This window comes from Hyperoodon ampullatus (assembly GCF_949752795.1).
Source record: "Hyperoodon ampullatus genome assembly, chromosome: 14".
NCBI classification, from domain to species: Eukaryota; Metazoa; Chordata; class Mammalia; order Artiodactyla; family Ziphiidae; genus Hyperoodon; species Hyperoodon ampullatus.
This window is the reverse complement of record NC_136927.1, coordinates 30,621,019-30,636,486: the sequence shown is the minus strand read 5'-3', so window position 1 is coordinate 30,636,486 and position 15,468 is coordinate 30,621,019. Positions and strand designations below refer to the sequence as shown.

Sequence of the window (15,468 nt, the reverse complement as noted above, 5' to 3'; positions counted from 1 at the left end):
CTTCTACTTAAAAATCCTTCAGGTGTTTCCCACTGCACCTGGAATAAAATCTCAATTCCTTTTTGCAGCCTTCAAGGCCCTTCACGATCTGGTCCCTGCCCACCTGGTCAGCCTCACCTTGACCTGCTTTCTGCTCCTCAAACCTGTAAGGTCTTTTGCACCTCAGGGCCTTTGCACAGGCTATTCCCTTTACCTGGAGCACTCCTGCCTCAGATCTTTGCAGAGCCGACTCTTTCCCATTCTTCAGGCCTCAGCTCTGATGTCTGTTCCTCAGAGAAGCCTTCCCTGACCACCCAAGCTAGTGACCCCTGCACCACCACCCCTGGCTTCCTCCACAATCACAAATCACCCGTCACGCTGCCTTCTCCTCCACCACTGTCGCCTTGCTCCCTCCGCAGCAGCCACACTCGCCACCAGGAAAATCTCTGTTTGGTTCACCACTGTGTTCTCAATATTAACCACAGTGCCTGGCATCTAAGAAGGGCTTCAGAAATATTTGTCAGAAGGGTGAATGAATAAATAAATGAAAAAAGCATTAGCAGGAAGTGGAAGAAGGAATTAAATTCCCTCGAATACAGAGTCCCACTCTTTTAGGAAGAAAGAGAGGTGGGCTCCCCAGCAGGACCTCAGCAGGGTCATCTCTCTGGCCACATCATGGACGAAGGAACGTGGTGTGCCAGCCACCACTTCTCCACTCCCCAGCACACGGCGGGGCTCCTGGAAGGAAGCCTGCTCAGAAAGCCAGCCCCCGTAAGACGAAGTGTTCACCCACGTGCCCCCTGGCCCTCTGGAGCTGGGCATCCCCACACCCGCCAACAGCACCCTCCCTGCGGAGGCCCCGAGCACTGAGCACCGGCTGCCAGGAAGAGAGCAGCGTGGGGGAGCTGCCACACGGCTGAGAGGCAGTCAGCAAGCTTTGGCTGAGCGCTGACCGGGTGTCAGGCGCCGAGCTGAGTACTGCAGGAGGCCGTTGAGAGCGACGCGGTCTCTGCCTTCAGAGGCCCAGCGGTCCAGAGTAGGAGAGAAAACACGCAGAGCAAAAGCATAAAAAAGTGCCATGGGAACTTCATGGAAATTAAAAGCGTCTGCTTTTCCAAAGGTATTATTAAGAAAATGAAAAGGCCAGCCACAGACTGGGAGGAAATCTTTGCAAAACACATCTGATAAAGGACTTGTATATAGAATATAAAGAACTCTCAAAACTCAACAATAAGAAAATGGACAATCCATTAAAACATGGGCAAAGGAAATGAGAAGACGGCAGACTAAGCACTTAAAAAGCTGTTCAATGTCATTAGTCATTAGGGAAATGCAAATTAAAATCACAATAAGACACCACTATATACCCATTAAAATGACTAAAATAAAAAAGGTGGTCGCACCACCCACTGGTGAGGGTGTCAGAACACCAGAACCCTCGTGCACTGGTGGTGGGATGTAAGAGCATGTGTTCGCTTTGGAAGATAGTTTGGCAGTTTCTTAAGAACAAACACACACACACTTATCATATGATTCAGTCATCCATTCCTCAGCATTTGTCCAAGAAAAATGGAAATACATGTCCATACAAAGACTTACATACAAGTGTTCACGGCAGCTTTGTTTGTAATGGTCAAAAGCTGGAAACAACCCAAACGTCCGTTCACAGATGAATGGGTAAACAAACTGTGGTACATTCACACATGGAATACTAATCAAACATAAGAAGAAAGGAACCACAGATACACACAGCAACATGGACGAATCTCAAAATAATTAGGCAGATTGAAAGAAGCCATACAAAAAAAGAGTATTTATCGCATGATTTCATTTACATAAAAATCTAGAAAGTGCAAACCAAGCTATAGTGACAGGGAGCAGTTCAGAGTTGCCTAGGGAGAGGGGTGGGAGAAGAGAGGGACGGAGGGGTGACAAAGGGCAGGAGAAAACTTTTGGAGTGATGGATACGTACACTGACTTGACTGTGGTGATAGTTTCATGGGTGTATAAATGTGTCAAAACTTATCAAATTGTACACTCTAAATACGTGCAGTTCACTGTTTATCAATTATACCTTGATAAAACCTTCTTTTTTAAATGCTACAGCTTCCAGCTAAGAAAGGCAAACCATCTAAAACAATGGTTATGAGACACTGGACAAGACAACAGGCAGCATAGGAGGGTGATCCTGAGAGAGAAGAAACTAAGGCAGTGTGCCCAGTGATTGCTCCAGGCCACTGTCTGGAAAGTTTCCAGGCCTCACCACAGACTGAGAAAACCCAAACAAAGCTCACGGTCTCTCTGAGGTGAGAAGGCAGAGTCTGCAGTTCAGAGGGGCCAAGTGGCTGGAATTGATACGAGACAGTAGCAGAGACGGGGGAGCTGCACAGATCGGCAAGGGGGCTCCTTCTTAGGCTCCCGCTAAGTTCTGCCCTGTGCATGCAGGTGAGGAAAGGGAAAGGCCTGCTGGGAGGAGGCAGGTAGAACAACCCCAGGAGCTCACACAGGGCTGAGAAGAGCTCACATTCCCAGCGGCCAGCATGGAAGGACTACCTAATCATGGCTCATCGAGTAGAGCCCTTGGAAGGGGACGGCCTCTGTACTGGGGTCAAGTGAGCCAGAGACTAAAGGCTGTTCTGGACTAGCACCAAACAAAGCTTAAACGCAAGCGTCTAAGAAGACCTAAACGACTCCTAGTAACTTCACCTTGTCCCAGGACAAAGCCCAAAAATCTTGAAAGGAAGCAAGAATTCAGCATCCAACAACAAAAAATTCATAGTAACTGTCAACCAATCAAAAAATATCAGGCAGGGCTTCCCTGGTGGCGCAGTGGTTGAGAGTCCGCCTGCCGATGCAGGGGACACGGGTTCGTGCCCCGGTCCGTCAAGATCCCACATGCCGCGGAGCGGCTGGGCCCGTGAACCATGGCCGCTGAGCCTGCGCGTCCGGAGCCTGTGTTCCGCAACGGGAGAGGCCACAGCAGTGAGGCCCGCGTACCGCAAAAAAATATATATATATATATCAGGCATGCCCCCCAAAAAAAGGGAAAATATAACAAACATAACCTAAAATCAAACCAGAAGAAAAATCAATAATAGAAATACAGCTAGAAATTACACAGATGATAGAATAGACAAAAAGAAATCAGAAGGGAAATTACAAAATATTTTAAACTGAATAAAAATTAAACAACATATATCAAAATTTACTGCAGGCAGCTAAAGCAGTGCTTAGAGGAAAATGTACAGCATTAAACTCATATTTTATAAAAGAAGAGAAGTTTAAAAATCAGTGACTGGTATGGAGAGGGTATGACTGAAAAGGAATAGCATGAGGGAATTTTTTGGTTGATAGAACCACAACGTAACACCTGATTATAGTAGTGTTCACACAAATCCATAAATATGCTAACATTAATGCAACTACACACAAAATGAGTCAATTGTATTGTATGTTAATTTTTAAAAGTAAAATAAAATAAACTGAGTAGCATAAAAAAAATCAATGATTTAAGCTTCCATCTTAAGAAACTACAAAAAGAAGAGTAAATTAAAATTGAAGTAAGCAGCTAAAGGTAAGAAATAAAGAACAGAAATCAATGAAATATAAAACAGAAAAGCAACAGAGGAAAAAATCAATGAAACCAAAAGAAAGTTCTTTGAGAGGACCAATAAAATTAATATAAAATTGATAAATTTCTAGCCAAACTGATCAGGAAAAAAAAAATGAAGACCTCAACTATTGATACCATGAATTAGAAAGGGGGCACTACTATAGATCCTACAGACATTAAGAGGATAATAAAAGGGGAATTCCCTGGTAGTCCAGTGGTTAGGACTCTGTGCTCTCACTGCAGGGGGCACAGGTTCGATCCCTGGTCGGGGAACTTAGATCCCACATGCTGCACAGCACGACCGAAAAAAAGAAAAAAAAAAAAAGAGAGGATAATAAAGGAATATAGTAAAAAAGTTTATGCCAATAAATTCAACAGTTTAGATGAAATGACAACTTCCTTGAAAGACACAAGCTACCAAAACTTGAACAGAAGAAACAGATAAGCTTTAATAGCCCTATATCTACTATAGAAATTGAGTACTTTGAAACCTTTTCTCAAAGAAAACTCCAGGCCCAGATGGCTTCACTGGTGAATTCTACCAAATAGTAAAGGAAGAAATAATACCAGTTCTACCAAAACTCCTCCAAGAAATTCAGGAGGAGGGAATACTTTCCAATTTATTTCATAAGGTAAGCATAACTTGAGAGCAAACAAAACAAGAGAATTACAGGGAGACCACAGACTAATAACACGCAGGAACATAGATGCAAAAGTCCTTAACAAAGTTTTAGCAAATCAAATCCAGCAAAGTATAAAATATGCCTGCAACACTAGGCGGTACTAACCCAGAGTGAGTATCACCTGAAGGGATCAGAGAAAACTTCCAGGAGAAGGTGAGTTCTCAGCAGACCCTTGACAGTTGAGCAGAATTTCAATAGATGGTGATGTTACGGCAGAGAAAATGGCAGGAAAAAACACAGGTGGATACAAGAAGGTGGCAGATCAGCCAAGAACAGGTAGGCATGTTGGCTCTGACTGGGGTGGCTGCCAGCCTTCCAAAGAAGCTCCCTTCTCTGGGAGCAGTTCCAGACACAGAGCTGAAACCCCTGGAGCCAGCTCTGTGCTATGTGACCCTGACTCTCACCCACCCCACCCCCAGCCAAAACTGACTGTTCCGGAGTTAGACATATCACCAACCTGGAACAATGAGATCTCTAGCCCAACAGTTTGAAACCTGAACGGAGACAGACTCCCTGCCTGGGATTTGATGGACCCACAACGCGATCTACCTTAAGGGAAGTCCCCAGAGCTGGTCCTGACCTTCCCTCGGCTTTTCGGCAACTTCTTGGATCCCATGAGCTGCCCCAGGGGCCTTCCTATAAGACTCTCTCTCTTCATTAAGTTAATGTGAGGTGGTTTCCACGCCTTGCAACCAAAAGAATATTAAAGAGTTCAGTGAGTACCATGACAGCCACTGCAAGTTTATCTCCATGCAAGAGTTCAATCACTGCGTAGTAAAGTTTGACTCCCTGGGCCAGAGCCAAGGGTCTAGGACAGGGAAGTTGGTGGAATCTGGTCAAGTTAGAATGGTGGGTGCAACCCAGATACTCAAAATGGCAGGTATAGGAGACTGGAGTTCCAGGGAGAGAAGAAAGCACCAAAGGTTTCTGAACAGGGGAAGGACACGGTCAACACAGTCTTACAGAGAATCACCCGGCAGTGCTGTGGAGAATGGATTATAAAATGGCCGTGTGTTTGACCCCTCGGGGAGGCTGTGGTAATGGCCACTGGGATGACGTGCTCAATATCTCTCTTGCTTTCGTGCCTTTGGTTCTCGCCTCCAGCACCTAACTTAGAGCCAGGCACTGAGCTGTGCTCAGTTAAATTCTGCTGATCAGATAGGCTGAAGAGGGATAAATGACAACACCTGATGACTAAATGCTGGGATCAAAGGAGGGAAAGAGCTAAAGGTCGCGGCAGTTTCAACCTTGGTTGGCAATTTCAACTGAAACAGAAACGGCAGTAAGTGTGATGAGGTCAGGGTATATTTTGGGGGGATGAGTGTGGTGTAGTCAGACTGTTTCAAAGTGTTGCTCAGTCACCTAGGTAGAAGTCTCCAGCGTGCAAGGGTCAGGAGTTCAGACCGCAGGGCTGGAGTGCGGCGGGCATGGAAGGTGAGGCTCGGGGGGAATGGCAGGCGATCCATGGGTGGGGCCGACTCCCATCGGTCAGGCTTGGAGTCCTGTTTACTCCCAGTAACTGAGGGCTCCCGTGTGCCAGTCACCAAGACAGGAGCTGGAGGGAGTCGCAGAAGCCATGGGAGTGAACGAGATTGTGGAGGGAGGATTCGGAGCCTGCTATGCATCTTTTAGAGGAAGTCTCGGGCTAGATCTACACCCTTGCACGTGAGCACAATGACTTATACAGGAGAAGAGCCATCGTGGCCGGTCCTGTCTCTGGTGGGAAAAGCCTGGAAATGGACTCAGTGTCATTCAGTAAGGGGATGGCGGAATAAATGATGGCACAGACACAGGATTAAAAAGCACGAGGCAGTTCTATAGGGATGGGAAGTGACGGGTTGATACATGATGATGTGAGAAAAACAAGGCACAGAACAGACAATACAGAATGAACCTCCATTCATGTTGGGCAGGGGGTGGGGAACCCACATAAATAAAATAATATACACTTGTACTTGGGTTTGCATGGATATCTTTAAAAAGACACACAAGAAACTGTTAACATGAACTGCCTGTGAGGAAGAGAACTGGAGGACCAACTTGAGAGAGGAGGCCTCTTTCACTATATTTCCTTTTGCCACTAATCAACCTATTTATCATGATTAATGATTTAAGAATAAGCACATACTTTATGTTGAGCGCTTTCTCAATGACTCCAGCCACTGGCTGTCTTAGTAAAACCCACCTCCAACTACCTCCCAACAAGCTGATGAAAAACCTACTAAAACAACACTTGATGCAAAGTCTCATCTATGCCAAGCCCGGCGTTTGGCAGGGGCCAGAAGGAATATTCTTGATTTCTTCTTCAAAGAGATTCTGATGTGGTGCTTTGAGAACTTGCCCGTGTCAAGCCAGGTGGCACACACACCAGCGACTGTTCTCAGAGAGGAAGTAAATGAGTGGATTCTAATCAAATCTGTCAACTCCGCGGAAGTCTGATCCTCACCACTCGGCCTCAACAAGGGAAGCCAGAGAACCACACCTTTCTTCAGAAAGGAAACCTATGCTTCCACACAATCCACTCAGAGTCTATTTTAGTTCTGAACCCAGAACAGCACATCAACTTTTATAAATAGCAAAACCAAGATTACAATTTGACTGATTTCTGTTCTGATGTCAGGAAAGAGGTAGGAAGCCTAAGTCAGTTGTAAACCAAGGGGTTGAAAGCAAAGCACAGTGCGAACAGTCATGCTGGGTTGGACGGTCAACACTTGAAACTCCTCCTCTGCCCGCCCCAGCCCCGTGCCGCCTGAGTAACCGATTCCTGTGGCTTTAGTCTGTAGAAAAGCACCTGAGAAATTCTAACGAGGTTGAAGAGAAGTTCTGTGGGAGTCTGCCAAAACCAGAAAGGAAGTTCTTCAAGGAAAGCAGCTTTCCTTTTCCCTGAAGGCAGACAAGCTGAGCAGCTTACCTTTGTTATGAGACATCGCGTACAGGAGGCAGAGCACGAAGAGCGCGTGGTAATCGTCATCTGGGCTGTCCAGGGCGTGGTACACCATATCCAGGAAGGGTCTGGAAAAGAGGGGCACGCATAAGCCTCACCTGCACACGGGAAGCAGCTGCCTTAGCCCTTTACAGCCCCACCGCCAGCATGCAGCGCGTCCGCCGTGTGCCCAGTCCAGCACCAGGCCTGGAGGACACAAAGGGGACAGAGAGGCAGGCCCCGCCCATGCGAAGCTGTCGTCTCCAGGGTAAACCGACTAAGGAACGAACCAACCGCTTAATCACTCAGCATTGTTCACCCGCTGTCCCAGACACTGGGGATAAATGATACCAAGTCTCTGGTCTTGCAGCACTTCCATGCCAGTGGGCAGACAGAGAATGGACACACCACATCATCACTTCAAAGAGTGACAAGAGAATGAAGAAAACGGGGCAATGTAATAGACTCACAATAGCAGACAAGGTACCAACAAGTCTGAACAATTTTAGAATGTGGACCCTGGAGCAAGAACTGCCTGGGTTCGACTTCTGATTCTGCCTCTACTTAGCTGCAAACCCTTGGGTACGTTACCTAAAACTTTCCCCCATCTGCAAGGTGGGGATTAAACCCTTTGGGGTTACTGTGAAGATTCAAGTGAAATGACAACAGAGAGGCATTTAACACAGGTCCAGGCACAGGGTGGAAAGTGCTCATACATGAGAGCTGCTGTTGGATTTCTATTTTGAGTATTCCAAGGGCACTTCTCCACGATCTCACTTTGGCAGGTCCTGGCCCCGTGATTTCTTGGGCTGACCTTCCCGGACTGGAAGGGATCGATAGGAAGTCTCTCGCCTGATGCTTTGTGGGTGAGATCTATAGAGTGGCTGCAAATATCACAAACTGCGCACCCTAAATGCTGCCCTTCCAGGTGAACGGCCTGGCCCAGAAAGACTCTTCAACACGAGGATGATAGAATATGCACAGATCTGGCCTGTAGGCAGGAGGCTCTGATCCCATGACTGTCTGCGGCTGCCCCCGGATGCCAGGTTGAAGCCAAGAGAGCACAGCAACTCAATGAGTGACCAAGGGCACACTTTACCCCTGGAAGGACACAAGCTACTGTCAACACTGCTGACTGGGTGGGGGGAGGGGGCGGGGGGTGGTGGTGAGGGGCGAGATGGTGCAGCAGAGAAACAGGGAGACTATTCACTGCAAAACATTTTATACTTTTTTGAATTTTGATACTCCACAAATGTATCACTGATTCAAAATATTATATTGAAAAATGCAGAAGCAGTGAAATGCACTTGTCATAACATTTCAAACAAACATGTGACACACAGAAATTAAAGGAAGAAACTTTTAAGGAACATTTACGTTCAGGCTCTATTTCTCTGGAGGCCCAGATCTGTCATCACCATTCAAATGCGTGAATAGTTTTGCCATGTGTGGATCTGTTTTTTTTTTTTTTTTTTTTTTTGCGGTATGCGGGCCTCTCACTGTTGTGGCCTCTCCCGTTTTGGAGCACAGGCTCCAGACGCGCGCAGGCTCAGCGGCCATGGCTCACAGACCCAGCCGCTCTGCGGCGATGTGGGATCTTCCCGGACCGGGGCACGAACCCGTGTCCCCTGCATCGGCAGGCGGACTTTCAACCACTGCGCCACCAGGGAAGCCCTGTGGATCTGTTTTTTTCTAAACCCCTAGCAATAACGCTTCCAAACGTAAGAGCACGATAAAGTATAAAACACTTTCTTGTAAGCCAGCTGCTTGGAATTTGGACTGTATTTTCATTTGGGAATAATAAGAATAACCAAATGACCAGTAGCAGAGGGAGGGCTCAGTGGATATACCATCTTTCATGAGACGAAGTATTATGAAGCTATTAGAATTCTGTTTACTAAGAGTACAATAAAGTGAAAAAGATGCTTGTGGTTTGATACTAGAGAAAACCAAGAATAAAAAGTAATATACATGGCTATTGGGGGTATAAGCTATTGGGGAGAGGAAGGGCAGAATTCCCACTATATTGGCATTGAAAACTGACTGGCAGGAAATCACCAAAATGCTAATAACAGCTGCCTTTGAATTATGGAGAGCTTTTTTTCCTTCTTTATACTTTTCAAACTTTTTTACATTTTCTGAATGTGTATTACTTTTTAAATTTTAAAAGGATTTTTTTTTTTTTTTTTTTAAAGAAAAGGGAGAATGTTGTGAATGGTTTCTGGTTTCTTAAGCCTATATTTAACCATGAATGCAGATACAGCCCACAGTGTATGGCGAATGTAAGGACAGTTCCACTTTGTACTATGCTGTTTCTTTGGACAAGCAGACCAATGTCAAGATCCAGTTCATGTCGAGGACAAACTGTCCCCTCCCTCATCCTCAGTGCCCTCCTCCTGGCTCAGTGCAGGAGGTGAGAGGACAGAAGTCCGTGGCGGTATCTCTGACAGCCAACAACTCAATACCTTTGCAAAGGTACTGGCAACTCTCCACCAGGGACAGTCTCTCCCTGGCACCTGGTCTCAGAGCAGAGCGCAGCTCCTGCCCAGAGTCTCTGGGGGCCACAAATCTGCATGTGGCCCAACTTAAGACACAGGATCAGCTTCCATTATGAACTACGTGGTAGAAGATGCCAAGGTCACCGAAAGTTAAGAAACAATCTCAATCAACTCTAAGAAAACCCCTCTCCATTAAAATTCAGGAAAAAAAGAAGTCTCAACTCCAACACTCCAACGTAACTTTCTGGTCGGTTGACTTTTTGTTTTTGACAATACATGGGTATTTTTCCTCCTTTAGGAAAGCTACAGTATTACCATACTATGCAAAATACGTGCTGTTTCCATTTATTAGATCCTAAGGAACTGAACACATCATGACAGTATTCATGGAAAAGCAGCCGCTAATATTCTATTAAGCAGATGCGCCTACATTAGCCTAAGCATCCCCCACAACATGTCAGTTTCGGTTTTTCAATGATTCATATTCAAATTAAAGCCGTGCAAGCACCTAAAGGTTGCTTCCCCCTCCCTTTCTGTGTTTAGAATGATTTCCTTAATTTTCAGAGCTTCAGGTGTCACATTTTGTTGTCACAACACAAAATCAGAAAGGTCCTTGTCAGTACAACTGACAGCCCACATTGTGCTGCAATGACTTTTATTTAACCAAAACTAAAAGTGGCTCCCCTGTGCAACTGATAAAAATTAATCCTGTCTCTTAGATAATTGAAACACGTGCCAAGAAAGAGATAAACAAGATGCGGAGGAAAAAATTAGCCTGCTTCGAGTCTTCACTTTAACTTGCATTAATAAATAGGATGCGTGTGTGTGTGTGTGTGTATGTGTATGTGTGTGTTTCATCCACCCCACCATGAGAGTTCAGGAAGTGAATGCCTTGCAGGCTGACAGAGAAACCACGTTGCTGTGCGTTTATTACCACTCATATGGGATTAGGAAGTTATTGCAGGCATCTGCGCAGTAGGGCCATTTGATAAGGATGAAGAAGCCTTCCTAACAGTTTGCTGCAACTTCAGGAGCAGCCCTCCACCCAATTCCTTCTGGAAGGGGTGGTGCTACAGCAAGGCTGCAGGCAATATGGCATCTGGAAGCTTTCAGAGGACATAGTTGGGGCAGCCATCACTGAAATGAACAATCAGGCAAGAAGTTGAAGGTGGACAGCAGCATTAAATCCAGCATTAAATCGTGCCGGCTGAGTCACGAGGTCAGGCCCTACGGACGGCGGTGCGCGTGGCGGCAGCAAATGAATGAAATCCAAACGCTTCCCCCAAGGGGATCCTTTCTGGGGACAGCAGAGTATGGCCAGGAGCGGCCAGTACAAGGCCAGACCCGTTAGGACGCGGCCCAGCACCGAAGTGCTTGGGGTGGTGGTGCCATGCCTCGGTCATTCATTCCAAGGGGTGAACACCACGGCCTTGAGGGCCAGCTCTGTCCCTGTGGCCTCTCGAGAGGAGCCGTGTCTCTGATGCAGAAGCAGAACGGCTTGGCCGGGAGGCAGAAGAGGCCATCGGCAGGGGCCGGGGGCGGGACGAGGCCTGGCTTATCCTCTGTGGGCACCCGGCCAGGGCACCCCCTTCCACAACATCCCAGAGACCGAGCAGCGGTGCCCTACCCCCAGCCCCCGACGGCTGGCTCGGGGGCAGCCCTCCCGCAGCCCCGGCGACTACCTGCTCCACTGGGCGCTGTCCCGGCCGGTGGCGGCGCTCTTCTCCTCGTCCGTGGTGTTCTGCTCCTGCACCGAGGCGCTGGGCGCCAGCTCCGGGAGCCTGCTGCGCTCCATGATTACCATCTCTATCTCTGGAAGCAAACAAAGACAACAGGATGAGCCCACACGGCCCCGGACGGAGCTTTACAGACACTGTCGTGCTCAAGACGGAGCCTGGCAGACCGCCCCGCACGCGTCCGGCAAACGCTCGATGGCGGTGGTGGAGCCCCTGCAATACGCACGCTGGGGGGAAATAAGACGGAGGCCTGAACCTCTCTCTCCTTTCATCTTGGCAGCGTCGAGAAATGGGGCCCTGATTTTGACAAGAAAGCACAGATCGCGATGATCTATTTCAAGACTGTTTTCTTCAACAGTTATTTATTCTACTGTATCGATACCATGCTTCCTTCCCAGAGTTGAGGAGCGTGGAAGAAATGAACATAATGAACATAAAACATAACCAAATTCACTGAAAATATTCTGAAACTGTTGACACTGTAGAAAGGCTCTGACATGACCGAAGCCTTTGTTTTCCCTTCCCACTTACAACTTCCAGAAAGCAGAGAGGGGCAGGGACCTCGTCTTATTTTTCCCAATTAAGTAGGGGCAACTTCTGCAGCACCTGACTTGAGCACGGCGTACACTTTCATTTTGAGAAAAAGGTCTGAACCAACAAAGGAAAACATCCTGAGTTAGAGGTGGACGGTTGTTGTGCCGTGAGGTGTCCTGTTACAGAGTTCCTTGATGCACAGGTGTGGACCTTCAAATACTTAGTTCTTAGAACCCAGAGTTCAGGTAATGCCCCCATCTTCGGGAGACATGATGAGGGGAAACAGATGATGAAATGTGAATCGGCATCTCTGTTCAGGAATGATGGGCCGTGGACCTGGGCTCTACCTCGGCCTTGCCATCGTCTTCCCCTGGACTCGTGCAGCAGCCTCCCACGTGGCCTCTGCTTCTCTTCTCGCCCCCCTAGTTTGTGGTCCACACCGAACCAAGTGATTTTAAGTGGAAATTAGCCCAGGTCCCCTTCTGCCTTCCCATCACACTCAGGATGGAATCCAAATGCCATTCATGGTATCAAGGCCTCGCATGGCCTGGCCCCCGTCCACCTCTGACCTCACCTTGGGGCCCTCCCCACCCCGCCAGCTGTGCTGAGCTTCTTTCCCACTTGTCTTTGACCAGAGCAAGTTTGTTTCTGCCCCAGGATCTTTACAGGGCTGTCTGCTCTGCCTGGAATGCTCTCACCCGAGTCCTCCCTACCCAGGCACGACTCAATCACATTATTCGGGGCTCAGTTCAAACGTCACCATCTCAGAGACGTCTTCTCAGACAGCCTCCCCACTGGTTTTTCCTTTACCTCTTTTAGTTATCATGAACTAAACTCCATTCTTCATTCAGACTTCCTTAGTTTCTCCCTAATATCCTTTTTCTATTCTAGGATCCCATCCTGGATATCACGTTATACCCAGCTGTCATATCTCCTTAGGCTCCTCTTGGCTGTGACGGTTTCTCAGACCTTCCTTCCTTACAGTTTGAGGAGACTAGTCCTCATTTTGTAGCATGCCCCTCAATCTGGGGCATTCTGACTGACGTTTTTCTGATAATTAGACTGGGGTTATGGGTTTCTGGGAGGAAGACCGCAGAGGGGAAGTGCTCCTCTCATCACATCCTATCTAGGGCACAGGCTATTGACATGGCTTATGGCTGTGGATGTTCATCTGAATCATTTGGCCAAGCGAATGTTGGTCAAGTTTCTCCACTGGAAAGTGACTTTTCCTCCTCCTTGCATCCCACACCCTTTGGAAGCAAGTCATTAAGCACAGCCCACACTCAAGGATTATGGAGTTCCGTTCTGTCTCCTTGAGGGAGGAACAGCTACATAAATTACTGGGAATTCTCCTGTATAGATCTGTCCCCTCCCCCCATCTTGATTTTACTTTATAGCACGTATAACTACAGGTATCCCCACCTTTTCGAAAGGTTTGCTTTAGGCCACTTCGCTTTTACGAAAGACCTACATTAGTACCTGTTTTTCTAACCAAAAGAAACCCGAAAAGGATTTTCCCTTTTACAAAAATAGGCAAAAAGCAGAAATAGCACTGAGCGTTGGTGTTGCAGCAACCGTTATAGAGGCGGCAGGCACCCCAAGCAGAGGGAGCGGCCCCGCCAAGCTCCTTCCCAGGAACCGCACTCAGCACCTCAGCGTCAAGCTGCCGTAGCTCTGAACTGTGTCTGGGATCATTGGTGCTTCACCTCCATTTATATTGTGCATCTGTTACCAAGATGTGTCCTAAGGTAATTGCGTCTTGGCTTTATGCCATCTTGTCCTACAAAAGGTTTCATAAGACCACTCTACTTTTGGATCCCGGGGGGGAAACCTGCACCTGGATTTTCTGTTTTCTATTTATTGGTTTGCTTGTTTCTTGTCTGCCTTCCCCATCTAGGATGTGGGCTTCATGAGAGTAGCTACCTTATCTGTCTTGTTCTCCACCAGAACTCCAGTGTCTAGTCCAGGGCCTGGCACACGGCAAGTGCTCATTACACATCTCTGGAGTGGAGCAATGGATGACAGGCCACCGGGGGAGGTTTTGGCGGCAGGCAGGGCTGGCAACGATGCACGGCAGCTGTGGTGTGCAGGGCGCCCCACCCAGCCTGCGATCAGTGTGTACACAGTGCCTTCACTGGGGGATGTCGCATCCTTGCCACCTTTCTGGGACTCTGTTAGGCGTGACCGTGCTTGCAACTATCCTCTGGCTTGAGGACTGCATCCCCACATGCCCACGTGGGCCCGGGCCCGGGGGAGGGGCTTGCCTGCACCAGGCCCTTCCCTCCCAATGTGGCCTGTAGTCAGATGCCGCAGAGCAGAGTCTCCCACAGGGCCGACCCTCTCACACAGGTGGGGGCTGACACACGATTTTTAAGTGGAATGTGCCTGCAGAGTTTTGTATTTATTTTAATGTGCTTTAGAAGAAAATTCTAGCTGCACAGAAAACCTGTTCTTTTGTGGATGTTACTGCTTAGGATGAAGCTAAATTTAAGAAAAAACAAGTGAATCAATTCACCAAGAGCTACGGAGTAAACAGCAGTCCATGCCGCCTGCGGCCACGGCAAAGAGCAGGAGGCGCTGCAGACTGCTGTCTGAGAAGCACCATTCTCTCCCGGACTCGCATCCTCCCCTCCACCAGCCTCCTTCAGGTGCCTCCCAACTACCCCCGTCTTCTCCAAAGTGGGGTGCAGACACACTTCAGTGGGTATGCCAGATGATTCGCTAGGCAGTACCTCTTTTATTTTTAATTATTATCATCTTTTAAAAATCTACTTTGTGTTATGATGTACATAACATTTGTACATTAATACAGATATGTATAGTTTATAATAAATGTATATCTATTGGGGAGATGCATGTTCAATTATGTATTTATTTCTGTTTACTGCTGGGGCGTGCCATCAAAGACATCTGAAGACTACCAAATGAGATGATGGTGCCAGTCTCTGGCTTCTGCCCTGTGACCTTTGACCTGCTTCCCATACTGCTGCGAGGCCCCCTTCCTCCTCGACTGCCTGGCTGACACAGCAGGAACTCAGCTCCAAGGACTCCCCAAGGTTCCCGGGCCAAGCCCTAGTGCCTCCACCTGCTGTGACATGGTTGTCCCTTTTTGGCTTTTTAATCTCCCTGGACACTCTGAGAATTCTGGAATAGAGGAGAGGTTAAAGATAATCCAGTCTAGTGCTCACCAAACTTTGTTGAGCAGGTGCATATTAATTCTGAACGACAATTTCCCAGGGCACCACCATGGTAAGAGGTGAGAGCAGAGCTGCTCCAGGTACAGAATGGGTGGGCGGGTGCCCGAACATCTCCAGCCACGGGTTCCCTCACGGCCTCCACAGAGGCCCCTAAAGCTCCTTTCTGGAATTCTGGAGCTTCCCACAAAATGGCCTGAAAACCACTAGTTTGGTCCTGAATACTGAATCTGAAGAAACAGAAACCCAGAAGTATAAGGACTCAACACAGCTAGAAAAGCAGCAGCAGAAGCCAAGCCTGCTCCCCC

At 47.8% G+C, this 15,468-nt stretch overlaps 1 protein-coding gene across 2 annotated transcripts in view; it reads right to left on the bottom strand.

Moving 5' to 3' along the window:
- The window catches only part of CLEC16A (C-type lectin domain containing 16A), a gene marked incomplete at both ends in the record, with an annotated part of 206,270 nt that overhangs the window by 125,620 nt on the left and 65,182 nt on the right, over positions 1-15,468 (bottom strand). For both annotated transcript variants that reach the window (XM_079719268.1, XM_079719269.1), the window contains 2 exons: positions 7,187-7,287; positions 11,379-11,508. In XM_079719268.1, the coding sequence (XP_079575394.1) occupies positions 7,187-7,287; positions 11,379-11,508 (231 nt within the window). The remainder of the gene's footprint in view (positions 1-7,186; positions 7,288-11,378; positions 11,509-15,468) is intronic.